The sequence below is a fragment of the Canis aureus genome, chromosome 4 (assembly GCF_053574225.1).
Source record: "Canis aureus isolate CA01 chromosome 4, VMU_Caureus_v.1.0, whole genome shotgun sequence".
Lineage (NCBI taxonomy): Eukaryota > Metazoa > Chordata > Mammalia > Carnivora > Canidae > Canis > Canis aureus.
The window spans coordinates 77,025,408-77,052,874 of record NC_135614.1 but is presented as its reverse complement, the minus strand read 5'-3'; the positions used below and the strand labels follow the sequence as shown (position 1 = coordinate 77,052,874).

At 44.0% G+C, this 27,467-nt stretch overlaps 1 protein-coding gene across 2 annotated transcripts in view; it reads right to left on the bottom strand.

Moving 5' to 3' along the window:
• The window catches only part of MTMR12 (myotubularin related protein 12), a 73,010-nt gene that overhangs the window by 39,197 nt on the left and 6,346 nt on the right, over positions 1–27,467 (bottom strand). For both annotated transcript variants that reach the window (XM_077896338.1, XM_077896339.1), the window contains exons 2-3: positions 3,265–3,325; positions 536–678 (exon numbers count right to left, since the gene is read on the bottom strand). In XM_077896338.1, coding sequence (XP_077752464.1) covers positions 536–678; positions 3,265–3,325 — 204 coding nt within the window. The remainder of the gene's footprint in view (positions 1–535; positions 679–3,264; positions 3,326–27,467) is intronic.

Sequence of the window (27,467 nt, the reverse complement as noted above, 5' to 3'; positions counted from 1 at the left end):
TTTGCATCAACATACAGCGCTCCCTGAGTGGTGCAGGCAGTCTTCTCCCTCGTCCCGCTGCCCATTCTCCGCAAGTCGAGATAAGTCTTACAAGGACACCGCTACTCAGGGCAAAGTAAACCCAAATTCAAGTGCTGCATTCAGCATCAGTTTCACAACTGAACTCAGTTCCTGAATTTGAGGGGCAGGAAACACAGGGAACTTGTATATTTGGGGAGATGTGATTCCAGTGAATGCTACCTACTGTGATGAAATACAGAAAAAAAAAAACAAGAAGTTGACAGTGTCAACCTCTGAAGGCAGATGCAAGCCAGCGTGACTTGAGGCACTGGAGGGAAATTTTAGAGTGGTCCTACCCCTGAAGAGAGATCCCAAGGGATAGAGAACAATATAACAGTGAGGACTTCTGTCCTTTGTGTTTAATGTGTGTTGGGGGTGGGGAGGGAGATAGAGTAATTGCAGAGCTGAGGAAAAAGATGATGGAGACACAACTGCACTGCTCCCCCCAACTCAGCCAAATACAGCTCGCACACACATCATTATCCAACGCAGATTCATCATCGCCCAAGAAGGCAATCTTGAAGTCTGTGCACACAAGTTTCCCATAGATCCCACGCTGACAGGAATCCTCCTGGACATACTTCAGCACTGTACTGGCTTCACAAAGCAGCTGTTCACCTGATGGAAACCAAAACAAGTCCTCATTAGAGTCCTCAGGGAATACACAGTATGCAAACACTAAAGGCTTCCCCAGCTCTATGCGCGGTAAAGACAAACACATGATATATGGCAGCCCTTCAGAACTCCACACTTGGCAGCACAGCAGGAGCTGCAAATGCCAGGAACGAAGATGAAGCAGAGTAGAGACCACTGATAAGTAAAACCAAAATGGCTCAGCTACACCTCCACATAGCGCACTTCCCTATCTTCTCACTGTGAATAAGGAACATTTCCAATACGTGGAAATGATCTCAGCGATGCTTGCAAGTGCAGACCTCAGTGTTCCTGTCACTTGGGCCCAAGCAGGCGTTCCACAGAAGTGATCCCCTAAATGAATGAAATGAGCAAGGCTCTAGAATATGGAGCTCCAGCCTGAGTTGTGGTGAGAGTGGACCATCATCTCTCACTCCGGAACTGCTAAGAGAAAGCAGGGTGGTTCCCCAGCCACAGGGCTCATAGGCAGCTTCCTCACACAAGAGGTGCAGCAAGACCACATGCACTCTGGCTCCACAGACAAGGATGGGAGGAAAAGGGAGGTCAGAGGTTTGTGGGAAAAAAAATGGTTTCCTCTCTTTCTTAGTTGGAGGCTATTTCCTCTCAGTGTGTCACCTTTCCTGCTCCATCTGAGGTGCCCAGCCTACACGAGCAGCTCTATTTCCTGGAGTTAGAGGGGACTTCTTCTCTTTACAGTAGAGATGAGGATTTCAGGATAAGTAAGCATTCACTGCTCCCTGGAAGCAGAGAAGTTCATGAGGGCTGGACATTTGGATGAGAGCAGGAGATGGGTAGGGAAGAAATAAAAAATCAAGTGCAAATGTTTTGTAACAAAAAAGAAAAAGAATTTTCTTCTCTTTCAACAGACAACTATCTCCCCTCAGAATCCCTCTGGATATTATCTTCAATGTCTTTCAATTTATTTTTGGACTCAAAATTCACTTGGTCTAACTTTTAAAATGAAAATAAAGAAGAGTGTCAGACACTGAGACTATGAAGGGATGCCTCTCATGGTATATGTTTCCATCTCCCAAGGAGTTAATTACTCAGGAAATATGGGAGGTGGCTCAGTCACCAGGGCAGCTTCCAGAGGGACCACAGAGCTTGAAGAAAACAATGAATTGGGGCCTCATTAGGGTTTAAAATAGTTCCAGAAAAAGTGCCTCAACTAGTTCAAGATAGAAGATATGTGAACAAGACTTCCCGTGCTTTCAACTCCTAATGTGAAACAGCTTTTAATAGTGAGTATCTCCCTAAGCCCAAGCAAGCCATGTCAGTCCGTGGCCATGCACTGGCAACTAGAGACACCGGAACGCATTGGCTAATACAACATCCCGTGAGGCTCTGCAAGCTCGACGTGCTGCACCATAGCTATCAGCTCACATGTGCAGAGTCTTGAATCATGGGAGGCAGAAGCTGGAAAAGATCATGCTCTAGTCTGGGAAATGGAGGCTGCACATCTAGAAGAGTCCTCAGGTAATACAGAGAATGGGAGAAGGTAACACTAAAATGAAAGTTAGTTTCAGGATCTATGACCCAAGAAAAGGAAGGACAATGTGGTATATGAATTAAGGTTTAAGTCATTATTGTAAAACAAGCAAACAAACAAAAAAAAAAACAAAAAACAAAAAACCCTCTGAAACTTAGAAATATTTTTTTTTTAATTCCAGGATCCCAATATATTTACCAAAGGTGGATCAGTCAGTAACTTGTACATATTCATATTCTCTCAACAAACTGGAATAAGATAAAAAAAAGTACCAAAATGAGACCTTTATTGGTTTAGGGAAATATACCTTAAAAAACTGACAAAAAAAGCTACTTGGATTAGAAAAAAGAAAATGGAAGAAGAACTGAATGCACAGCCCCCAGGAGAGCCCGCACACATTTAAGGGGCTACAACCATCAAGTAGTTTCCGTTTCTGAATTCACAAATGATTAAAGCTTAACCTCAGGTACAGAGTCTCTCTTCCATCTCAAAAATAACTAACCAATTCAGACTCTTAGTGATGATGTCAGAATAAAGCCCCTGCAGGCTCAGGGTTAGTAAACCCCAAGGCTGCCTGGCACTTACACGCTCAGATATGTAAGCAGAGACCACAGGTGAGGCCACCCACCAAAGCTTGCCTGGGGAGGCCTAGGCAGCTGCGCTAGTCCAGGGCAGCTACACCTGGGCACCAGGAAGAGCATGTGAGATGTAGGGCTCTGTGGGGGACCAGGATTTCCTGAGTGAGGACCAGAATACTGGATGCCTCCAGATACAGTGACCTGAAAAAGGCCTAATTTGCTTGTGAAAGAGGTGAATTTCCCAGGTTTATTTTCATCTGCTTGGGTGGAGAGGAAAACAAGAAAAATTCTTGGCAGATGCTGTAATACTCAGACCGGGTATATAGTGATTTAACTAAAGATCTTGATATTTTTGTCCAACTCACGCTGTTATAAGCTTTCTGGATGAAAACAAAGGAGTTTATATATAGCAATACTAGGGATGACATCATATATCACTGGCTTTGAGTTGCACATGAGGTCTGAAGCTAACACGACCGTTACCTGGCAACAAGTGAAGAGTTACTTCCTTCTCTGTTACTTCCTTCTCGTTTGCATGAATTTCCTAAAAGAGAAGAACAAATGGTAATATTTTTCTGTTTAAGGACTCAACATGAATAACAAAGTCGTCTTTCAGAATACACACTAAAACATATACCCTCAGGATTTTTTTGACAAGCTACTTTTTAAAAATATATTTTTAGGGACACCTAGGTGGCTCAGTGGTTGAGCATCTGCCTTTGGCTCAGGGTGTGATCCCAGGATCCTGGGATGGAGTCCCACATGGGCTCCTGCGAGAAGCCTGCTTCTCCCTCTGCCCATGTCTCTGCCTCTCTCTGTCTCTCATGAATAAATAAATAAAATCTTTAAAAAATGTATTTTAACTAAAGGAAGACAGAGAATTCCAGAAAATTAGTTCAATGTACTAAATTATTTAGGATTGACAACTATTAGTTGTCCCCAGTGGAGGGACCGGGAGGGGACAACTCCCTTCCTAAAAGAACAAATGTCACAGAAAGTAAGGCAGCTCCAATACAGAGTCAGAAAGGGAATGAGAGACATTCCACAGCATGACTCCTCTCTTCCTCCAGTGAGAATCAAGATAAAAAACAAATAATGATTATGTGTTCTTGAGAGAAAATGGACATATGTAAAGGGCTTGAAGAGAAGAAAAGGAAAATATGAATGCGTCAAGCAAGTCAGTACTGACCCTTCTACTCTGTAACATACCAAGACTCAGGGAAGACAGAGGGCAACACTCCAAATTACCTAAAACCACAAGGCGGTGCAATGGGATACAATCACTTCTAATAAGGAATCAAGGCCAGGTTCTATGTCACTTGTTTCTTTTTTTTGGGGGGGGGGTTAAAAGATTTTATTTACTTATTCATGAGAGACTGAGAGAGAGGCAGAGACACAGGCAGATGGAGAAGCAGGCTCCATGCAAGAAGCCTGATATGGGACTCGATCTCAGGACCCCGGGATCACGCCCTGTTTATTGGGTATTCAAAGATAATTAGCAGTCCTTAATGAACTAATAGAACAAAGCAAAGGTCGTAAATGGATGTTAACATAACAAAGAGTTTGGTGGGTCTCCTAAGGCAATCCACCACACCATCTATTAAGTAGTTTTGCCAAAATATCTATCCCCAAGTGGCCTGAGTTTCTTTTCTTTTTTTTAAAGATTTTGTTATTTGACAGAGAGAGAAAGCCAGAGAGCACAAGCAGGGGGGAAGGCAGAGGGAGAGGGAGAAGCAGGCTCCCTGCTCAGAAGGAAGCCTGATGTGGGGCTCCATCCCAAGACTCTGGGATGATGACCCGAGCCAAAGAAGGCAGATGCTTAACCAACCAAACCACTCAAGTACCCTGTCAGCCTGAGTTTCTATGTCAATCTACTAATTTATAAGAAACACTGGGACAGAAAACCATGTTAAATAACACCATGGAGATGCAACCAGTCAAATCTTAACTGTGGAAAATTTTTACAACACAACCAGCTTTGTTAACAAAATCAGAATGAATGAGTTTTGTTTTTGTTCTTTGGCCTGAGGCTCTGGGTGGTAGGAGTTCCCTGAAGTTGGGAATTCAGGCTGGAATGTGGCATTAAAAGAAACCTGGGCACAGCTGAAGAAGAAGAAGCAGCAGCCTATCTGGAAGAAGCTAGACAGCCTATCTTGAGGATGAAGAAGAAAATCAGAGCTATTTCAGAGAATCCATTTTTTTAAAAGATTTTATTTATTTGAGATAGCGTGAGCACGAGGAGGGGGAGGGGCAGAGGGACAAGCAAACTCCCCAGTGAGTGCAAAGGAGCCCCACATGGGGCTGGAGCCCAGGACCCAGGGATCATGACGTGAGCCAGGGTCAGACATTTAACGGACTGAGCCACCCAGGTGTCCCTCAGAGAACCGATTTTAAGTATGGTGTATTTTAGAGATGTTTAATGTTCACATTCCCAAAAGATGCCAATAAACTAAGTCCTGAAGAGGCAGTGCTTCTTAGATTTGGGGAGTGTCATATCATCCGGGGATCCTGTTACCTCTACGCATAGGCACTTTTCACAAGTGTAAGAAAATCAAAGTGCTAGGGATGCAGCTGGGCCCCTGGTTTTGCAAAAAGCTCCCCAGATGATTCTGATGCATTGCACTAGGTTGTCCATCTTGCATATAGAAATGCTACGAGTGTTTTGGTAATTTACAAATTCTCATGGAGTTTTCATCATCTGTCATTGGCACAGAACTAAATTAAAGCACAATTATTTTTGACAGGTCTGTCATATTTCTCACAGGAAAAAGCAAAACTAGTCATTAAGTTCAATCAGCTGTCAGAAAACTAGTGATCATCTTGACTAGTGCTTGAAATTCAGTTCAAACACTGCAGCCAGGGGCACCTGGGTAGCTCAGTAGTTAAGCGTCTGCTGTCCGCTGGGGTCATGATCCTGGGGTCCTGGGGTCCTGGGATCAAGCCCCACATCAGGCTCTCTGCCTAGCAGGGAGCCTGCTTCTCCTTCCCCCTCTCCGTGCCACTCCCCCTGCTTGTGCTCTCTGTCAAATAAATAAATAAAATCATTAGAACAGCCAGCTTGGAGAGGACAACCCCACTGTTATGTCTGCAGAAGTAGCCTCTTCTGATGATAAAGAATTTATACTACTTAAAACTACCTACATGAATTTTTGAAATGGTTGGTGGAATTCTCTCTTTGCATTCCATAAAGAAAACAAGCAGGAGGCACTTCTAGGGTTCTGTCCTACTGAAAACTTTCTTTCCCCATACAACTGTTCTCTGCTCCCCTATGTTCCTGGAGTGAACCATGGCCTCCCCATCAAATGTCTGGGAAACAGACAGCAGCCCCTCAAAGAGCTAATTATTTTACGTCCCGAATTAATCTGGCTGAAGGTCTAAAAGAAGTTAATCAAGCTGGCTGCTTAAACTATACCTTTGTAGACCTGGTCACACAGATCTGGTAAAGCAGAGAAAGCTGTTCTGCCGAGAATAAAAACCATGAAAAGGTTATGTGAGATAAAAGCCCCCTCCTCCAGACACACAAACAACCATGGCCTACACTCTCACGGCTTCCCAGGCTTTACTGAGGCCCAACCACATCTTTGGCCCACAGTTCCGTGAATTACACCTGCATCCCTCCAATAAATCCTTGTTTGCCTACATTAGGCATACAGTGGTTTCTGATTGTCACAAGGGAATTGACTTAGGTCTATTATGTTCAAAATAGAGAAACTGTAAATGACTAGAATCACATATTCAACATGTCAATGTACAATATAGCCACAGCTATAGGATTACAACCAACATCACAGCTACTACCTCACAAGTAAGACTGGCAGCAAGGAGTCAGATGCCAGAACTAGCATCTACTGCAAGTGTGTAGGTTTTAGAAGGACTGAGAACACATGAGGCCTCCAAACCACAAAGCAACATAGGATTTTGCCATCATTCAGCTGATTAGCCTTGTCATTTCTAAACTAAGTCATATATGTATTTGTATATACATACATATTTTAAGCAGAGGATGCTGGCTTCTAAAGGTAATTGAGGTTTGTTCATGGAAACAAAAGATTTATAAGAACACAAAGGTAATTATTTTTTTTAAAGATTTTATTTATTTTTTCATGTGAGAGAGAGAGAGAGAGAGACAGGTAGAGGGAGAAGCAGGCTCCATGAAGGGAGCCTGATGTGGTACTCGATCCCAGGACTCCAGGATCATGCCATGGGCCAAAGGCAGATGCTAAACCAGTGAGCCACCCAGAGATCCCCAACACAAAGGTAATTTAAATGAATTCCACCAAGTGCTAGGTGAACAGGCACCTGTGGTCCAGGAGAAGAACAGACAACACCAGCACTCTTGTACTACCACAGTACAACATGATGGATGCTATAAATAAGGGTACAGATGTGGAACTCCTGGAGCACAAAAGAGGGGCCTAACTCCCCCAAAAGAGGGAGGAGAAGGGAGACTGTTCAAACAAGTGCTTCTACGCAAGTGGCTCTGAAGGAATGTGCAGTTCAAGGGATGGTCAAGCAGAGAGAGGAGGCGCAAAGACACAGAAGCAAGTAATTTCGTAATAGGTGTGAAAGAGGGCAGGGTGAGTGCTGGGCCTTAGGCCATTTAAGGAGCTTGGGCTTTATTCTGTGGGTAGTGGGGAGCACATGCAGGATTTCAAGCAGGGCAGTGAATTAAGCATATAGATTTTACTATCTCTGATACAGGTCTTCCAGGAAAAAGCACAGGACTAAATAGGAACCTGGGTAGGTTCTAGCCTACAAAGATATCAGAGGGGTCTTGGACAAGTTTCCAGGCCTCAATGTCCCCATCTAAAAGAATGGACTTAAGAGCCATATTGCCTGCCTTTTGAGATAATGCACAAGAGATCCATACAAGGTCAAAATCATGACCGTGAGGTGAGCCTGAGCATTTGTGTCTGGAAAGGAAGCAGGGTCCTTGACAGCTTTCCCTCACTAGAAACAGAAAAGAAAGCTTCCTCCTACAGACCCACTCTCTCCGTTCCAGAACACTGTCACGACAAGCAACTGAATTCTTGGAGGGATGAATATCAATCTACCAGAACATTTCCTGCAGATCTTTTCCCACCCACCATCTTCTTTGCCAAAAGCTTAGTACACATCTTTCACTTTCAAAATATTGACTCCTCTTCTTCCCTAGAATAATGTTAAATACATTTGGATGGTGGCAACAAGTTGCTGACCAATAATTGATCTGATAGATAAGAGAGGAAACACACAAAGCAGCTAAGTCACTCAGAAGCCACATACTTTTTTTTACTATGAAGCATGTAGGAATTTCAGCGCTGGAGGAGGATGACAGAAACACCACCAAGATTCCTTGCAGAGCTCAACTTTCTACTAAAACTGCCACTACTCCTCATACTGCCCTCGGTGCTCACACCACAAAAGTAGAGGTCAGAAAAACAGTAAGTTCACTCTGCCACTGAAAAGCCAGCATCCAAGAAAAATCATCAAATGCATGTGAGTCCCTGCCTCAAATGGCACTAAAGAATTACAACAAGACTATATTCATCCACAACACAGGTTGTATAGCAATCTCATCTACTTTAACCACTGCCAAAAATCATGAAAACAAAAAGGATATGCCCAAGTTTGTGCACAGTGGTCAAAGCCCTCCACAATCTGTCAGGCTCAGTTTTCACTTCAACTGCACACTTTAACTATAATAATAGCCAATATTTATTAAGCTTCTATTATGTGCCAAGTAAGTGCTCTGTCAGTATCTCATTTTTTTTTTAAGATTTTTATTTATTTATTCATGAGAGACACACAGAGAGTGAGAAGCAGAGACACAGGCAGAGGGAGAAGCAGGCTCCATGCAGGGAGCCCGATGGGGAACTCGATCCCGGGTCTCCAGGGTCATGCCCTGGGCTGAAGGCAGATGCTCCACCGCTGAGCCACCCAGGCGTCCCATGTCGGTATCTCATTAATCCGTACGACCACTCTACCACTGGTATTCTCTCCCTTTTAAAGATGAAGAAATTGAGGCTTAAAAAGGTTTGGGAACTTTCCTTTTTAGAGGAAATAAGTCACTAACCAGGGTACAACCCAAGCCCCAACGAGCTCCAGAGCTCACATTCTTCACTGCTAAGTACTAGTTGTCACATATGTGGTCCCTGGTTTCCTACTAGAAAAGGGAAATGGCGGGATCCCTGGGTGGCGCAGCGGTTTGACGCCTGCCTTTGGCCCAGGGCGCGATCCTGGAGACCCGGGATCGAATCCCACATCGGGCTCCCTGCATGGAGCCTGCTTCTCCCTCTGCCTATGTCTCTGCCTCTCTCTCTCTCTCTGTGTGACTATCATGAATAAATAAATAAAATCTTTAAAAAAAGAAAAGGGAAATGGCTGTGATATCCACTGCTCGTAGTTTCCTAATAGTCTCCTATTACAGAATTGATTAGGACAAACTAAAATAATTCCCTTAAGAAAACTGCACTTCACTGTACGAGGATTTGCCACATACAGGACAAAAGCACGTGAAAGCTAAAGTCAGCTAACACTCCTGAGAATCTGCTGAGAGGCTGAAAAGCAAACTGCTTTTCATTCCATTGGTTCTCAAAAAGTAAATTCTCTAGTTTCTTACCAAGTTCACATCCAAGGTGCTCATCTCAAAACTGTGACAGACGTAGGGCATCTCAGGAAAGGCAGAAAATGGGCCCTGCCAGAAGGCTGCTGACCTTGAAAAGATGGGGGGAGCTGTGGAGGGTGTTCCTACAATGAAGCTCTCATAGGCCAGAAGGCTTACAAATGCCAAAATGCTTCATATCAACCCTTCAGTGTTTATGAGGGCTTTGAGTCAAAAACTAAAGTTTTATTCTCAGTTTAATTTCATCTAGCCAGAAAGGCAAATTCCAAGAGCCAAGTTCCTAAAGGTTCCAAAACAATTTCTTTCAATCGCATTTGGCATCAAAGTGCTACAAAGACACAACGCAGACATTTTATTTCCTTAAAGTTGCTCTACCACTCTCAAATGGACATTTAATACATGTTTTCCCTGCTAAAACAGAAAATGTGAGGGAGGAAAATGTATTTGCATCCCCATATTAGGTGGGAATCTATGTGCATCTTAGGATGAAATTTACCCTTTTTACAGCAGAAAGCTGTATTTTTTTTTAATTATTTATTTGAGAGAGAGAGAAAGAGCATGAGCATGAGAGAGAGCACCAACAGGAGGGAAGGAGGGTTAGAGGGAGAAGCAGACTGCCCGCTGAGCAGGGAGCCTGATGCTGGACTTGATCCCAGGGCCCTGCGATCATGACCTCAGCCAAGGGCAGACAACATTTAACCCACTGAGCCACCCAAGTGCCCAGAAAGCTGTATTTTTAATACAGCAGAATACTAATTAATTTTGTTTTCCCCCTTGTTTCTCCAAACTTCTCTCAGTGCATGCCCTAACATCAGAAAGACTATAGATCTGGGGCCACAGTTCAAATCCAGCTCTGCTACCTACATGACCTTGGGTGTGTCATTTCATCTGAGTTTTGATTTGCTTCTTTTTTTTTTTTTTTTTTTTGATTTGCTTCTATGTACACGGAAACAATACTACCTAATAAGAGGCTTTACGTAAAATGTATGCAAATGCCTGGCACACAGTTCAGTAAATGGGAGTTATCACTGTTGGACACGACAGTATCTGTGTTTCTTGATTTCTTTCATTTCCCCTCCTTTCCTCTGATGAGTAGAGTTCAAAAATACTACGTAAGAGTTACAATTATTCCAGATTCTGTCACACAAGTTAAAATAATTTCTACTTCTCTCTCAGTCCTGTTTCCCACAATAAAGTAAATTTAATCTATTCTCATTTCTTTTCTGCAGATCAGAAACTCCCAGTTAGCAACACCCAAGTTGGCCCTAATTCTGTAAGACAGAGTATAGAGGAATACCTGAAGCAAAGGAAAAAGAAATGGCATTTTTCTATTAATAGGATTTGTGTTCTAAAAGCCCACAATGACTTAGATATGGTCATTTTGTGTCTCGTCTTCTGCAATACAAAATACTCTAAAAAAAAAAAAAAAAACACAAAATACTCTGAACCCACTACAAGACCCAGAGAGTAAACTAAAGGCTCCCTTAAGAGAACACCACATCCGAGGAAGGGACTGCTTGGGTATACCATACAAAAAGTAAAGCTTTCTTGACTGATTCTACTGAAAGTTGGTAGCACACCGAGAATAAACCTATATAAGCACTTAAGCAGTGGAATTTAAGGAGCCACACTGTAGGCAAACATCACTACTAGTATCTAACCCTTCTCTGCTTAATACTTCAAAATAATTATAAATATACATTATCCAATTCTTTTTTTTTAAGATTTTATTTATTTATTCATAAGAGACACAGAGAGAAAGAGAGGCAGAGACACAGGCAGAGGGAGAAGCAGGTTCCATGCAGGGAGCCTGATGTGGGACTCGATCCCAGGTCTCCAGGATCACACCCTGGGCTGAAGGCAGGTGCTAAACCGCTGAGCCACGTGGGCTACCCACATTATCCAATTCTTACAAATCGTAAAAAAATAAGTACCGTGAGGTGCCATCAAATACTCCTTCCTAAATCAAAACAGACACCAGTCCTAAGAACAGAAATAGCCTAAAGGACACCAATAAATCAGTGTATACAAAGAGAATCATTAAAAAGAAAAAAAAAAAAATCCCTCAAGGGGAACCTGGCTGACTCAATCAGAAGAGCATGCAACTTTTGATCTCAGGGTTGTGAGTTCTAACCCCACATTGGGTATAAAGATTACTTAAAATATAAACTTTGAAAAAAAACCCTCCCTTCAAAAAAATTGAATTTTTTTTTTTTTTTTTTTTTTACTTTGGGAAGCTATCTGTTTGGGTGGTGGGGAGGAGTCAGGAAAGAGAATGGAGTCCCACTGGCTATGTCGTATTGCTCCTTCACTTCTGTATTTCACAATAGTGTTCTGAACTGCACAGAAAAAAAAAAAAAGGGATCCCTGGGTGGCGCAGAGGTTTAGCGCCTGCCTTTGGCCCAGGGCGCGATCCTGGAGTCCTGGGATCGAATCCCACATCGGGCTCCCGGTGCATGGAGCCTGCTTCTCCCTCTGCCTGTGTCTCTGCCTCTCTCTCTCTCTCTCTGTGTGTGTGACTATCATAAATAAATAAAATTAAAAAAAAAAAAAAAAAAACCTGACAAACATGGAGATAATATCTCAATGCATCTGAGTAAGAGAAAAGAGTTATAACATCCGTTGCTTGTTGATTCTGGGCTAAGAAACACAGTCGAATGGAAGAGAGGGGAAGCAGTTCCCAACAAGCATACAGGAGCACCCACATCTGGGTGTGCTGAGTCTGGACATGGACAGACAACCCTAAAGTGGGTTACAAGACACGATGAACTTCCCACACATACATCCTACTCCTGATCATGCTGCATTCTGAGTGTGGATAAGCTGTTGTCTTCATGGGAAAATTTGTTGGATGAGTGATTAAAGGCTGTCCAACTTGATCTTTACAATCAGGCAAGTAAATACAATCTCTTCCCTATCAACACTATGAATTACTGAATCATGACTCAGGGGTCACTTGTGGACTGCAGAAATCACAAATGTCCACTCTGTAAATGCCAAAGGGGGTACTTATAAGGACCAGCCCTTACTGAGGTTGAGAGGTGAATAAATATATGATAAATATATGTATTTTTTAGGTGGGAAGAGAGACAGAGGGAGTAGGAGAGAGAGAATCATAGGAAGTCTCCATGCACAGGGCTCAATCTCACAACCCGGAGATCATGACCCAAGTCGAAACCAACAGTCCAAACACTTAACTGACTGAGCCACCCAAGTGCCCCATGATAAATATTTGAGTTGTTTATGCCAGGCATTGTTTAAAGCGTTTGATACTTATTAACTCATTTAATCCTTATAGCAAGCCTTTGAAGTGGGGTTATTATACACACTGTTATCTCCATTTTGCAGACGAGGACACGGAACTAGTACATGTGGAGGTGCAAGTCCAACACGGTAGCTGGCTCAGTCTGTGTCCTTAGAGGATGCCATACTGCCATTCACGTGGAACGATGGAAAAACACGACAAAATGATCGGTGAATGTATCTGCTAGACCCACCTGAAACCAAGTCCAACCAAGAATCATAGAAAGTGCCTATAGAAACCTCAAAGAGTATTGTAGACATGCAAAAGAAGGCCAAAGGGGAAAAACCGAAAACCACCTCCTCCACAGGAGTAAAGGCCGGCTGCGTGGGGAAGAACCTTGGGGCTTCTTCAACACCAGCTGAGTCACCTCTTGTGACTTACTTCTCTGGGTCCACAAAGGCAGAAGTCTCTGATTTGTCACCCCAACAAACCCTCAAGGGTTCAATGGGAATTCTCTGCTTCACAACACTCTAGAAAAGGCTCCAACCACAATTAACACTGCTACGTACTGCCTGGACAATCCCGTGCTTCCCTTCAGGAGCATGTAGCCTAGAAGCCAACCTAAGAGTCTCCCTTTATACCTTCTCTGTCAGCCTCAGTATCCAATCTACTACCAAATTCCATCAATATTACCTGTTCAGTGTCTCTAGAATCCTCTATCTCCACCAGCATCACCTAGTTCAAGATACCATCTCATGTGAAGGTGGTCTTTCCAGCTGGTCTACTTGTATCTGTCCACTTTCTGATCCATGCTCCACACCAAAGCAGCAGTGATCCTTTCAGCGCAGTTTGCTCTGCATTATTGGTGGGATGAAGACAGTGCCTTGATGTGGTCTACGAGGCCCTGTGCAGCTTGGCCCCTACCTACTTGTCCACCCTGGTTTCCTACCTTTCCTCTTCCTTAGTCTGCATGTTGGCCATACTGCTCTTCTCTCAGCCTTTCATACCTGCCACCTTCCTTCCCATCCAGAGGTGTTCCCACAGGATGCTCCTCCTACAGAATGCTCCTCTCCTCCTCTGTGAATTCTGTGTATCCGTCAGCTTTCAGGACAAGGGCCATTTCTGGTACAGGTTCTCACAGCCCCACGTATCTCTCTCCCTCCTAGCCCTATCATCACAGTTGCAATTTCACATTTGTTTATATAATCATTTAAGTCTATCTAGCCACCAATCTAAACTCTCTGAGGGCAGGTCCTTGATCACCATATATCCCCAGAATCCAATACAGACCTTGTACATGGTATATGTTCAAAAGGTTTTCTTGACTAATTTAATTAGTAACGAATAAGTAGTGAGAGGTTTTAAAACCACTTGACCAGGGACCAGAGAAACATATGGCTTAAGATACAATACCTAGGCTTGGGCCATTACTAATGGATGGCATCACCAAATGCTCTAACCATATTGTAAAGTACTGGAGAAAGAGTGCATTCCATTAAAGACTGTCATGCATGTGGTATTAATCCAGAAAGACTAGAAATTGTGAAGCCTGTCCAGCAGGAGCGCAACAGCCGTGGATGGGGCTGGTGTCATCCCAGGATCTTACAGCCAATTCAACTCGTGTCTAGTGACAGCTGCCTCTGTGCTTCCTGAAATTGCCACCTGGTTTCAGAGAGGGACCTGGACTTCCTCTTAACCCTTTACTCCTTCTGTCCCACTATCCTTCAACTCTGATGCTTCCTGCCCAGCTGCCTAATCAGCAAATGGTGCCAATCTTACTTCTGGATCTATGAAACATGGGATAGAAGTCCTTACTGAACTGGGTGGTTTTTTTTTTAATATTTTACTTATTTATTCATGAGAGACATAGAGAGAGAGGCAGAGACAGGCAGAGGGAGAAGCAGGCTCCATGCAGGGAGCCTGACATGGGACTCAATCCCAGGTTTCCAGGATCACACCCTGGGCTGCAGGCGGCACTAAACCGCTGCGCCACCAGGGCTACCCTGAACTGGGTGTTATACTATATGTTGGCAAGTTGGATTTAAATAAAGTATTAAAAAAAATTAGTGAAATCTGAAAAAAAAAAAAAAAGTCCTTACTGACCCAATTAACTATCTTGGTTCAATGTGTAGGGAAAAAAGGTAGAAAAGTATGGGTCTTTAATAATCACACAGACTGTTTTTCCTAGTTATACTGACAGACTTTTCTCAAACTCTGCAAGATTCCTGAGAACAAACTCATTTGAAAATTATGCAAATTTTCAACAAATGTGGCAGTAAAATGGACCAAATGCTTTGTGCAGCACCTCTTGCTACTCCCTCTGAGTGTGGACATTTTGTGCCATGACAGCACAGAAGAATGCACAGACGGCTGCCAGCAGTCTCAGCATGTCCACATTTTCAAAACTAGGGTATCCCAGTGGCCTGAATTCAGTCAGAACAGTGGCTGAGCAGAAATAGAGAACAGTCCAGCCACAGTGCTAGGATGGGATTTGGGGTTTTTTGTTTGTTTGTTTTGTTAATTCCTTATCATTTGCTCCAATGTTTTGGCTACTCTTTTTGTTTGTTTTAATTTAAAAAGAGGATAAGGGCATGAATAGCAAGTCTTCCCCTTTCCGCACTGTCCACCCCACAGATCAAAAGGAACTGCATCTGTTCCTGTTCCGACTGCAAAGATCAACCATCCCCAGGACCTAGGACCCAGGACCTGCAGCTGCCACTCTCCCCACATCATCTGAAAATCCTGCCCCATGCTGAGCCAGAAGCACTCCTATGCCAGCAATCTATGCCAGACAAGATGTGAGAACTGCCGCTCATTCTTCCGGAAGCTTATGGCCCAACAGAGACATGCTGGAACCCATATCATAGAGCTGGCAAGGCATGAAAAAGTTGTCCTTGTGATCTCTCCTCAGAACTAGATTTCTTAGTGGCCCAAAGTACAGGGCTCCAATGAGCCTGAGGAGCGAAACCAGCACGTCAACACTCGGGCTCTGCGTCTGGTTACTCAGAGCTGCAAGGTGACCCATCTCTGATATATACCAATTCATTTCAACAAACAGCTCCCGAGCATCCTCAATACCAAAGTGCTGAGGATAAAAAGATAAATAAGAATTGACTTCTGCCCTCACTAACTTCAGACAGACAAATAAGTTATAACTGGAACACTGGATGAACAATGCAATAAGTACCAGAAGCTGACAAGATTGTATAAAGACCACATCATCTCATGTAATCCTCACAACTCTGTTAACAGCTATTACTGTTCTCATTCTACAGATGAGGAAAACGAGGTGGACAAAGGTTATGTGAAGTGGGACTTGAGCCTCAGTTTACCTGATCAGAATTGTATTCCTGCCAACCACATCCTTCTCCAGGACTCTGACTCCTGCCCTTTCACATAGTCTTTTACTGACTGAACAATCACTCCTAATGCACCTGCTATATTCAAGCACAAGAACCCCAGAATGAACACAACACACTGCCTCTACTTCTCTGGAGCACACAGATATTACAAGCCGTAATAAAGATGTGTGTAAGGTGCTGCGCTTGGAGGACAGGCCGCAGGCCTGATGGGAGCACGGCATCTAATCACATTCAGACAGGGTCAGAGAAGACGGCTGCCCTCAGGAAGTGTCATTTATACTGAGACCTAAAAATTAGAAATTAGTTACAGGCCTGGCTGCTCTTCCACAAGTCTCTTCTTTTGGCAGGGTCCTCTTTCCTCCTCACAAGGCCTGTGTTCCCTGGTCGAGTATGCCCACTCACGATGCCCTGACCACAGCCACACGGCCACCAATGGCCCGTCAATCCACTGTCCACACGGTTCAAGACCTCTGCGAAGCTCTCTGATCCACCCCCTCTCCTGTATTGCAACAATCTCTTACCTTGTCTGCCTTCCTAACCAGTGACACAAACTGGGGGCTGAGGCTGTACCCGTATATTTTTTTTAACTTTCATTTTTGTATTTAAATTCAATTAATTAACATATGGTGTATTATTGGTTTCTGAGGTAGAGGTCAGTGATTCATCAGGTGCAAATAACACCCAGTGCTCATTACATCATGTGCTCTCCTTAACGCCCATCACGAAGTTTCTCTGTCCTCTACCCTCCTCCCCTCCAGCGACCCTCAATTTGTTTCCTTTGATTAAGAATTTCTCACAGTTTGGGGCAGCCTGGGGGTGCTCAGTGGTTTAGTACCACCTTCGGCCCAGGGCCTGATCCTGGAGACCCGGGATCGAGTCCCAGGTCAAGCTCCCTGCATGGAGCCTGCTTCTCTCTCTGCCGCTCTCGTTCTTGTTCTCTCATTAATAAATAGAATCTAAAAAAAAAAAAAAAGAATCTCTCACAGTTTGTCTCCTTCTCTGAATTCATCTTGTTTCATTTTCCTTCCCTTCCCCTGTGCTCCTCTGTTTTGTATTTTTTAGCCTCAGATAGTAAACTGTCAGAAGTCTACTGAAAGAATGCATAAAAGAAAAACCTAAAAAGAAGACAAATAATTCTTGATCCTGGTAATATTCTTTCATCCGAAGCATAGTTCTTAAGAGATTTTTTAAAAAGAGCTCTATTAAAAATGACTACCTAGGGATGCCTGGGTGGCTCAGCGGTTTATCACCTGCCTTCTGCTCAGGGCATGATCTTGGAGTCCCAGGATTGAGTCCCACGTTGGGCTCCCTGCAGGGAGCCTGCTTCTCCCTCTATGTCTCTGTCCCTCTCTCTGTGTCTCTCACGAATAAATAAATAAAATCTTTAAAAAATAAATAAATAGGGATCCCTGGGTGGCGCAGCGGTTTAGCGCCTGCCTTTGGCCCGGGGCGTGATCCTGGAGACCCAGGATCGAATCCCACGTCGGGCTCCCGGTGCATGGAGCCTGCTTCTCCCTCTGCCTATGTCTCTGCTTCTCTCTCTCTCTGTCTGACTATCATAAATAAATAAAAATTTAAAAAAATTTTAAAAAAAAGTAAAAAATAAATAAATAAAATAAAAATGACTACCTAAGTATATGATTAGTGCCAGTATTACTGAACTCTTGTCACACGTCTCACTGGCTTTCTGAAACATATTCTGGTCCCATCAGTGGGGCAGGTGCATATTCAAAGCCAGACTTTTAAATCTGAAGGTCTGTCACTGAAGATATAGGCTAGAAGTTAAATTAATCTATCCACAGTCCAGTTCTAGGAGCTGGAAATCAAGGCGGGATTTGTTTCCTGGAGCTGATTCCCAGGGCTGTTGGTTCTCTGCTCCTGGCCAGAGGGCTTCAATCACTCTGGAGCCAGCCTGACTAGAGGCTTACTCCTGGCTAAAACACAGGTAACAGCTTTCCTGCTAACCACAGATCAACTCTACTAACTATACACTGTCTTTGGCATACAAACAACAATTACTCTGAAAGAAAACAGAAGCCAGGGAAGCAGACATGCAGTAAGAGGCAAACTGACAATCTCTGTCTGGACTCAGAGTAACAGACGACAGATTGAGCCATTCCCGTATCTGGTCTTGAGGATCCTGCTATTTACTCGCCATGCAAATCAGTTCTCAGCCTTAATAAGTGTTCATTGCATATGGCTAGTTGGGAACTCTCAAAAACATTTCAGACTAAGCATCTATTATCCACAAAAATATAGGCCTAACTTAAACACATAAATATATAATCTGCCGGAGGTTTTACTACGTTCACTTTCACAGGTCCCCTGTAATTTATCTTGACAGTGATTCTGTAAAGTATTCTCACCCCTACTCTATAGATAAGGCCCATGAAGCTCCAAAAGGTTAAATCATGTGACTGGGGGCAGTCCCAGTGGCTCAGCGGTTTAGCGCTGCCTACAGCCCGGGGCGTGATCCTGGAGACCCAGGATCGAGTCCCACGTCAGGCTCCCTGCATGGAGCCTGCTTCTCCCTTTCCCTGTGTCTCTGCCCCTCTCTCTCTCTCCTCTCTGTGTATTCTCATGAATAAATAAATAAAATCTTTAAAAAAATAATAATAATCATGTGACTGGGCTCATACAGCTAAACAGGTGATGAAGCCAGAACTTGTTCTCAGGAATTCCAACACCTAAGAAAGCTTAAAACAAAAATTTAGTACTTTTGGTTTTTACTTTGTTTTTGTAAAAGTTGCACTAAGACATAATAAATTCAGGGACACCTTGTCTGGCTTAGTAGGTAAAGCATGTGATTCTTGATCTCAAGGTTGTGAGTTGAAACCCCACATTGGGCATTGGGCTTACTTAACAACAACAAACTCCAGAAAGACAAATTTATACACCCCACAATTCATGTATTTTTTTTTAAAGATTTTATTTATTTATTCATGAGAGACAGAGACAGAGACAGAGAGAGAGAGAGAGAGAGAGAGGCAGAGACACAGGCAGAGGGAGAAGCAGGCTCCATGCAGGGAGCCTGACGTGGGACTCGATCCTGGGTCTCCAGGATCACACCCTGAGCTGCAGGCGGCACTAAACCGCTGCGCCACCAGGGCTGCCCCTATTTATTTACTTTTAAGATTTTTATTTATTTATTCATGAGAGACCCAGGGAGGCAGAGACATAGGCAGAAGGAGAAGCAGACTCCTTGAGGGGAGCCCGATGTGGGACTTGATCCTGGTACTCCGGGGCCACGCCCTAAGCCAAAGGCAGACACTCAACTGTTGAGCCACCCAGGCGCCCCTACAATTCACCTATTTAAAAGTGCACAATTCAATGGTGTTTAGTATATTCAGAGTTGTACAACTATAATCACAACCATTTTAGAATATTTTCAGCACACCTAAAAAGAACATGGTACCCACTAGCATTCATCCCCTCCATTCTCCCTGCCACCAACCCTCCAAGCCCACTCCTAGCCCTAGGTAACTAACTGCCAATCTTAAACTTCTGTCCTATTACAAAATAATGCCATCAAGTATCCTCTCAAATGTAACAAGTGTTCAGGACAGGGAAACAGGAAACAGCCTCCAACAGTGTATCATCCTAACAGCTAAGAAAAAAAAAATACTTATGCATGTGCCTATTTTAAGTTCTTTCACATTTAGACCGCTTTTCCCCCTTATCTCAGTTTTTTTTTAAGGAAGAAAGTACTCACAAAGACTCAAATCCCTCACTCTGGTTTGACAGCTCATCATTTATTGAATGGCAGTGAAAGTATTACTCATTTAGGCTTCTTTTTTTTTTTAATTTTTATTTATTTATGATAGTCACAGAGAGAGAGAGAGAGAGAGGCAGAGACACAGGTAGAGGGAGAAGCAGGCTCCATGCACTGGGAGCCCGACGTGGGATTCGATCCCGGGTCTCCAGGATCACGCCCTGGGCCAAAGGCAGGCGCCAAACCGCTGCGCCACCCAGGGATCCCTCATTTAGGCTTCTTGACAAGAATCACTTTAACAGGGATGCCTGGGTGGCTCAGCAGTTTAGCGCCTGCCTTCAGCCCAGGGTGTGATCCTGGAGTCCTCGGACTGAGTCCCACATCAGGCTCCCTGCATGGAGCCTGCTCCTCCCTCTGCCTGTGTCTCTGCCTCTCTTCTGTGTCTCTCATGAATAAATTAAAATAAAATTAAAAAAAAAAAAAAGAATCACTTTAACAGATGACTGACTGTTGGGGCATTAAGACCAAGAATAGAATCAGCAACCACATTAAAGGTCTACCTCAGCTATCCAAATTACTCTCCAGGAGAAATAAAAAAGCCTCAGAATGATGCTCCTACCAGCTACCTTCTGAGGCCCCCTCTGGGATGGCCACAGCCCTCTCTGAAGCCGCCCTGACCTCCACAAGGCCACTCAAGCCCCACAGCCCTGCCCTCAAGGAGCTTATGGTTCTGTTGGAAAAAGAACACCCCCAGATGTGGAGAGATTATACCTGAGTAGAGAAGAGACACTGTAGCAACCAAGAGCCCAGAGCTACAATCTGTAGCTTTTGCACCCAGTACAAAAAGAAAGGGAGAATGCCAGTGAGGAAAGCCCAGCAAACACAGGCTAAGGTGGCTCTGGCCCTCTGAAGCGCTCACTGGCCAGATGCTTTTCCCACTAAACTCACTTTTCTTTCTCCATTAGGGTTTCCTCCATGACTTCATTTGAAGTGGCAGTTCTTAATGGGGATGAGGGAAAGGATCATAGTTAACAACAAAAAATGCAGATTCCTACAGCAGGTGCCCACTCCCTCACACATCCTTTCCTGTCCCTAAGATATATGTGACTCTCTAAAGCAGGACTTGGGACAGTGTATTTTGAAGAAATTCTTCAAAGAAACACATTGTTTAAAAAAAAAGAATTTTTTTTCTTTCTTTTTGGGTGCCTCGGTGGCTCTGTCAGTTAAACATCTGCCTCTGGCTCAGGTCATGATCCCAGGGTGTTGGGATCAAGCCCAGCATGAGCTCCCTGCTCAGTAGGGAGCCTGCTTTTCCCTCTCCCCCTGCTCCTCCTCCTTGCTTATGTTCTCTGTCAAATAAATAAATAATCTTTTAAAAGTTTCCTTGTACAAAATAGGTTTTTTTTTTTCCCTAAAGATTTATTTGAGGGGCCCCTGGGTGGCTCAATTGGTTAAGCATCCACCTTTGGCTCAGATCATAATCCTAGGATCCTGGGATTGAGCCCCACATCTGGCTCCCCGCTCAGCAGAGAGCCTGCTTCTCCCTCTCCCTTGCCCCCCGCCCCCACTCATGCTCTCTCTCTCTGCTCTATCTCAAATGAAAAAATAAAAATTTTTTTAAAGATTTGATTTATGGGATCCCTGGGTGGCGCAGCAGTTTGGCGCCTGCCTTTGGCCCAGGGCGCGATCCTGGAGACCCAGGATCGAATCCCACATCAGGCTCCCGGTGCATGGAGCCTGCTTCTCCCTCTGCCTATGTCTCTGCCTCTCTCTCTCTGACTATCATAAATAAAAAAAAAAAAAAAAAAAAAAAGATTTGATTTATTCATGAGAAACACAGAGAGAGAGAGAGAGGCAGAGACATAGGCAGAGGGAGAAGCTCCATGAATGGAGCCCAATGTGGGACTTGATCCCAGGACTCCAGGATCATGACTTGAGCCGAAGGCAGACCACTGAGCCACCCAGGCATCCCAAATAAAATCTTAAAAAAAAAAAAAAAAAAAAAAGATTTATTTGAGAGGCTGTGTGCGTGCATGCATGAGCGATGGGAGGGCCAAGGGAGAGTCTCGTGCAGACTCCATGCTGAGCACAGAGCTCCATGCATGTCTCCACCCCACGACCCTGAGATCATGACCAGAGCCAAAACTAACAGTCCGACACTTAACTGACTGTGCCACCCAGGTGCCCCTTCGTGCAAACAGGTTTAAAATCACTTGCCTAAGTCAACTCTCTGAATCAGGATATGAGAGCCAAAGAGGTAAAGGGGGCTCCCTCAAAGTCACACAGAAAAGAAATGAGCAGGGATCCCTGGGTGGCGCAGCGGTTTAGCGCCTGCCTTTGGCCCAGGGCACAATCCTGGAGACCCGGGATGGAATCCCATGTCGGGCTCCCGGTGCATGGAGCCTGCTTCTCCCTCTGCCTGTGACTCTGCCTCTCTCTCTCTCTCTATCTCTCTCTCTCTGTGTGTGACTATCATAAATAAATAAAAAAAAAAAATTAAAAAAAAAAAAGAAAAGAAATGAGCAGCACCTTGGCCTCCCAAATGCAAGCTAACACTCTTTCAACAAACCAAAAGAAGAAAGGAATCTGCAGTGAGTCTGGAAAAGCTGTTAAGATGTGGGGAGGAGGCAGGTGGACAGGAGGACTCTTAAATAGGAAAATCACACATGAAAGCTGCATCCAGCAGGAACCTGGCTATGGTGTGCAGGGTGACTTGGGTAGACAGACCAGTTAAGCAGTTGTGGTCTGTGGTTCCAAGCACATGAGGAGATGCTAGCAGGGATCACAGAATGAATGGAAATAAAGACAGGCCAGCAAAAGAGGTCTCCCCCAAGGGAACCCTGGAAACTGTGACTAGTTTGGAGTACAAATGGCTGCTGGGGAAAGGGGGGACTGCTGGCAGCAGCTAGGAAGGCTAATTTAAAAGGGCAAAAGCCAAACTGGATTGGACATAACACCCAGGACATAATATGCTGCCCAAACCCTAGGTAGCTCCTCCTGGGCACCCCCAAGACAAAACACCCTAACAGGAAGACAGAGAGGGATCCCTGGGTGGCGCAGGGGTTTGGCGCCTGCCTTTGGCCCAGGGCGTGATCCTGGAGACCCGGGATCCAATCCCACGTCGGGCTCCCGGTACATGGAGCCTGCTTCTCCCTCTGCCTGTGTCTCTGCCTCATTCTCTCTCTATCACAAATAAATAAAAATTAAAAAAAAAAAAAAAAAAAAAAGGAAGACAGAGAAGGAATCCACACAGAAAAGCTCACTGGAAGAGAAGGCTGTGCAGGAAGGGAGACCCTCTGGGTGGATAGCAAAGGCACCCACTGCAGGTAGGGCACAGTCCTGGGAAAGGGCCAGTGCCCTTGGCTCCAGACACAAGCCTCTGAGAAGACCAAGGAAGAACAATGTTAGAAGGAAATGTAGGAAATCTTGTTGCTATGGAGACCTGCTCTGGTGGCCCAAAGAACACGCATGCACACACAGAAGCTGCAGCGACCACAGCAATGAACATTTAATGAGTGCTGGCTACATGTTGAGGACTGTGTTAGCCACTTCCCGTGGATTGCCTCAATTAAGGCTAACAACAATCTGCAGAGCTGGATACTGTTATTTTCACTGCCATTTCACAGATGAGGAAACAGGCTCAGAACAGTTAAAGAGCCAGACCAAATCCACGCACCAGGTCGTAGAGCTCTAATTCCAAAGCCATGCTCTTCACAAGCACATTACGTTGAAAGTAAAGAGGGCAGCACTGGAACGCGTACGAGCTCGAGAGAAAGGTAGCAGTTGGGAATGACGGCACTGTCCAAATGTCATCCTTTCAGCCAACTGATGTGACTAACAGCAGCTGCAAAAACACATGGCATTGCCTGTGCACCAACCTCCTGCCCCGACCCCCCCAGAACTGCTATATAAATCCTAGGTCAGCTGAATAGCTGGCGAGGAGCTCAAAGCTTCAGAGCAGGAGCTTCTCCACGGTCTCAGGGCAAGAAGAACCAGAGGCCAATGAGAAGGCACCTGCAGCCTCACAAAGGGCCAGACTGACTTAATGGTAAAGCAGAAAACAACCCTGCATGTCCTAGCAGCACCCCTTCAATTCTATTTTTCAGGACTGAGCTCACTTGCACCCCCACCATGCCTTATATAAGGTATGAGACAGATGCTCCAACCACCTGGTCCCGACATGCCTATGAGCCTTGGGAGCTGTCCCTGTTGCCTGCCCACTGCATGTATCCCCTTCCCCCACACTAGCACCCACTCTCACAATGCCCTTTCCAAGTTCTATATAGCCTTCAAATGAGGCCAGATGCTGCCGCAGGTTCTGCAGCAAGCCTTCTGTGCTCCAAAAGCATTCTGTGCACTCTCCTTCATAAACAGGCAGCACCTACCTCTGTACATTAAAGCCATCTGTTGACATGCTGTGTCTCTAACAGAACGTGAACCACCTCAGAGCCCAAACTTGTTTTCGCATTCCAAATTCTAACAGTGCAAATGGCAGGCATACAATCAATAATATTCCCATGTCAAGTTACTATTAATAATAATAGCATCTAGCAGTTGTTGAGGATCCACCATGTGTCAGGTCCTGAGTATACAAGTTTATTTCTTCTCACGTTCAAAATAAGCCTACAGTGAAGATAATCACCCAATGTTACAGTTGAGGGAAAAAAGTCTATGAGAGGTAAAATCACACTGGAAGTAGATCTCGAGGGATTAAAGCAAAACAGGAATTCAATTTTTTGTCTAGAGAAAAGGTAGGAATTCAGTGAGATTTTTCATCCAAAAACTGGGCTCACTCTCTTCAAGGTATTCTCAGAAGTATTAAAACTCTCTTAGCAAGAAAAGCAAAAAGCAGCTCAGGACCATCATCTCAAAGAGCGGTGGCAATCTGTCATAGGGAAAGATAGACTGGGGCATCTGGCTGGCTCAGCTGGTAGAGCATGGGACTCTTGAACTCAGGTTGAGTTTGAGCCCACACTGGGTGTAAAGATTACTTAAAAATAAGATCTTAAAATTAAAAAAAAAAAAAGAAGGAAAGGTAGACTTGAAAGTATTTTACCATGGTGGCCAGGGTTTCATACACAAGCCCTACTTTTCTTGAGCTGAAGACTTTCCCTGTTGCCAAATGAGAACAACTTGGGGCTTAGATGCCACCTCCAAAAGGCTACCCCTCCCCCATCAGGTCTACAAGGAATGATGGTCAGGAGCACAAAACGAAAAGCTATGATGTTATGAGCACAAAACGAAAAGCTATGAAAAGCATTTACATATGAAATCAAAACTGCATGGTCTGGCAACTGGCTTTGAAAAAGATAAAAAGTTGCATTACTCCCAGAGGTAATTTCACTTTACTTACTGGTATCTTAAGTAAATCACTGAACAAGGCAGCCCCGGTGGCTATGCGGTTTAGCCCCGCCTTCAGCCCAAGGCGTGATCCTGGAGACCTGGGATGAGTCCCACGTCAGGCTCCCTGCATGGAGCTTGCCTCTCCCTCTACCTGTGTCCCTGCCTCTTTCTCTCTCTCTCTCTAATAAATAAATGAAATCTTAAAAAAAAAAATCACTGAACAGATGCAATAAATAGACAAAATATGGCCTACGATAGAGTCATTAGAAATGAGAGATAAGGGGGGCACCTGGCTGGCTCAGTTAATAGAGCATGCAACTCTTGATCTCAGGCTCATGAGTTCAAGCCCCATGTTGGGGACAGAGGTTACTTAAAAAAAAAAAAAAAAAAAGGAAATGAGTGAAGAGGGAAACTGGGTCCAGAGAACGAAATGAGCAAAATGCCAAAGGCCAAATGTCAACAATGAAAAAAGTCATCTAGTAAGTGTTCTCATTAGGTTGGAATTTTAAATATAACCAAATCATTCTCAAATGTATAAAGGAACAAAGAAAAGAGGAAAAGAAACTTTTAGAGATGGTGAAAAATACTCTAAGCAAGTTACCACCCAGTGAACTCTCCTGGCATGATTCTATGGCAACAACCACAACAACTAAATACTTTCGTTAATACCTTAGCTGGGAAAGATTTCTGTATTCTAAGATTAATGATTAAGTGCTTTCTGAAACCACCCAAGTGGCCCTGACCCACAACTTCTGAATAGTAGTAACAGTAGCCCACATCTACTGAAGCCTAACCATGTGCCAAGTATTCTAAGGATTGCAGAATCATATTTGATATTCATAAATATTCACATATACCTATCAGATAATATTATTATTTTCCAGGTAGAAATACAACCAAGGCTTAAAGGACTGGCCTCACTCATAGCCATAATAAGTGGCTGTTTGCCCTCCCTAGAGTTGTGGCCCCGGAGGCACGCAGAGCAGACTAAGGAAAGGAAGAGGTCCTATGGTCCTCCCTGCTCTGGAGCAGCTTCACTCCACTCCAGATCCCTCTCCACTTTTAGCCCCTTCATCATCCTCTTGAAGCAACAGAAGAGATTATAAAAATTGTTCCAGTTTAATCCTACCTCCCAACCTATCTCAAGAGGTTTATTTTAAACGATTCATTAAACTGCAAACCCACTGTTTTTGTTGCTCCCCAAAACACCTCAGAAGTCACAACGGTAACTTATTAGAAACTAAGATGGTTTTCTGTTGGAAAAATAACTCAAAAAACACACGCTCTACTGTGACAGGTCAGCAGTACTATCTTCAAACTTGACAACCACATGCGGGTTATAAATTCTTACATATATTATGATTGCAATTATATGAGATACACAGACAAAGCAAGAACATACTAAACAATGGAACTAATTGCTTTGGTTAAGGTAGCACAACTGATGGTAATTTTATTTTTCTAACTTCTGCTATCTGCAACTTCGTTATATTGTCTTTTTTGAACATTGTCTTTATCATAAAAATAGGTATACATCTTTAAGTGATTAAAAAGAAGCTTTGGGGGCACCTTGGTGGACAGCCAGTTGGGCATCTGACTCTTGGTTTTGGCTCTGGTTGTGATCTCAGGGTTGGCTCTGGTTATGATCTCGGGGTTGTGGTATGATCCCTACACTGGGCTCCACACTCAGCAGGGAATCTGCTTGGGGATCTCTCTCTCTCTCTCTCTGCCCTTCCCTGCCTGAGCAGAGCAGGCATGAGCAAACTCTCTCTCTCTCTCAAATAAATAAATCTTAAAAAAAAAAAAAAAAAAAAGCTCTGGTTGGGGCACCTGGATGACTCAGTTGGTAAAGCAACCAATTTTTTATTTCAGTTCAGGTCATTATCTCAGGATTGAGAGACTGAGCTGCGCTGCGCATGGAGCCTGGTTCAGATTCTCTCTCCATCTCCCTCTGGGCCTTCCTTCCTCTAAAAAAAGAAAATTTAAAATAAGATTTTTTTTTCTTTTTTAAAGATTTTATTTATTCACGAAAGACACAGAGAAAGGCAGAAACATAGAGGGAGGAGCAGGCTCCCTGCAGGGAGCCCGATGCGGGACTCGATCCCAGGACCCCGGATCATGACCTGAGCCAAAGGCAGATGCTCAACCACTAAGCCACATTGACCCAGATGGCTCAAGAGAAAACTTTTTTTTCAAAAGCTCTGGCCTGTGAAAACCCAATTCTCACTAAAGAACAATGTCACACAGGATGGTTTAATGTGAAGTATTCCAAGAATATCAAATATCCTGTTGGTGATGCTCAGGGAAAAATCTAGAACTTTAAACTTCTAAGTATGGGTTGCCCTTAGCCTAATATTTTTTAAAGATTTTATCTATTTATTCATGAGAGACACAGGCAGAGAGAGAAACAGGTTCCACACA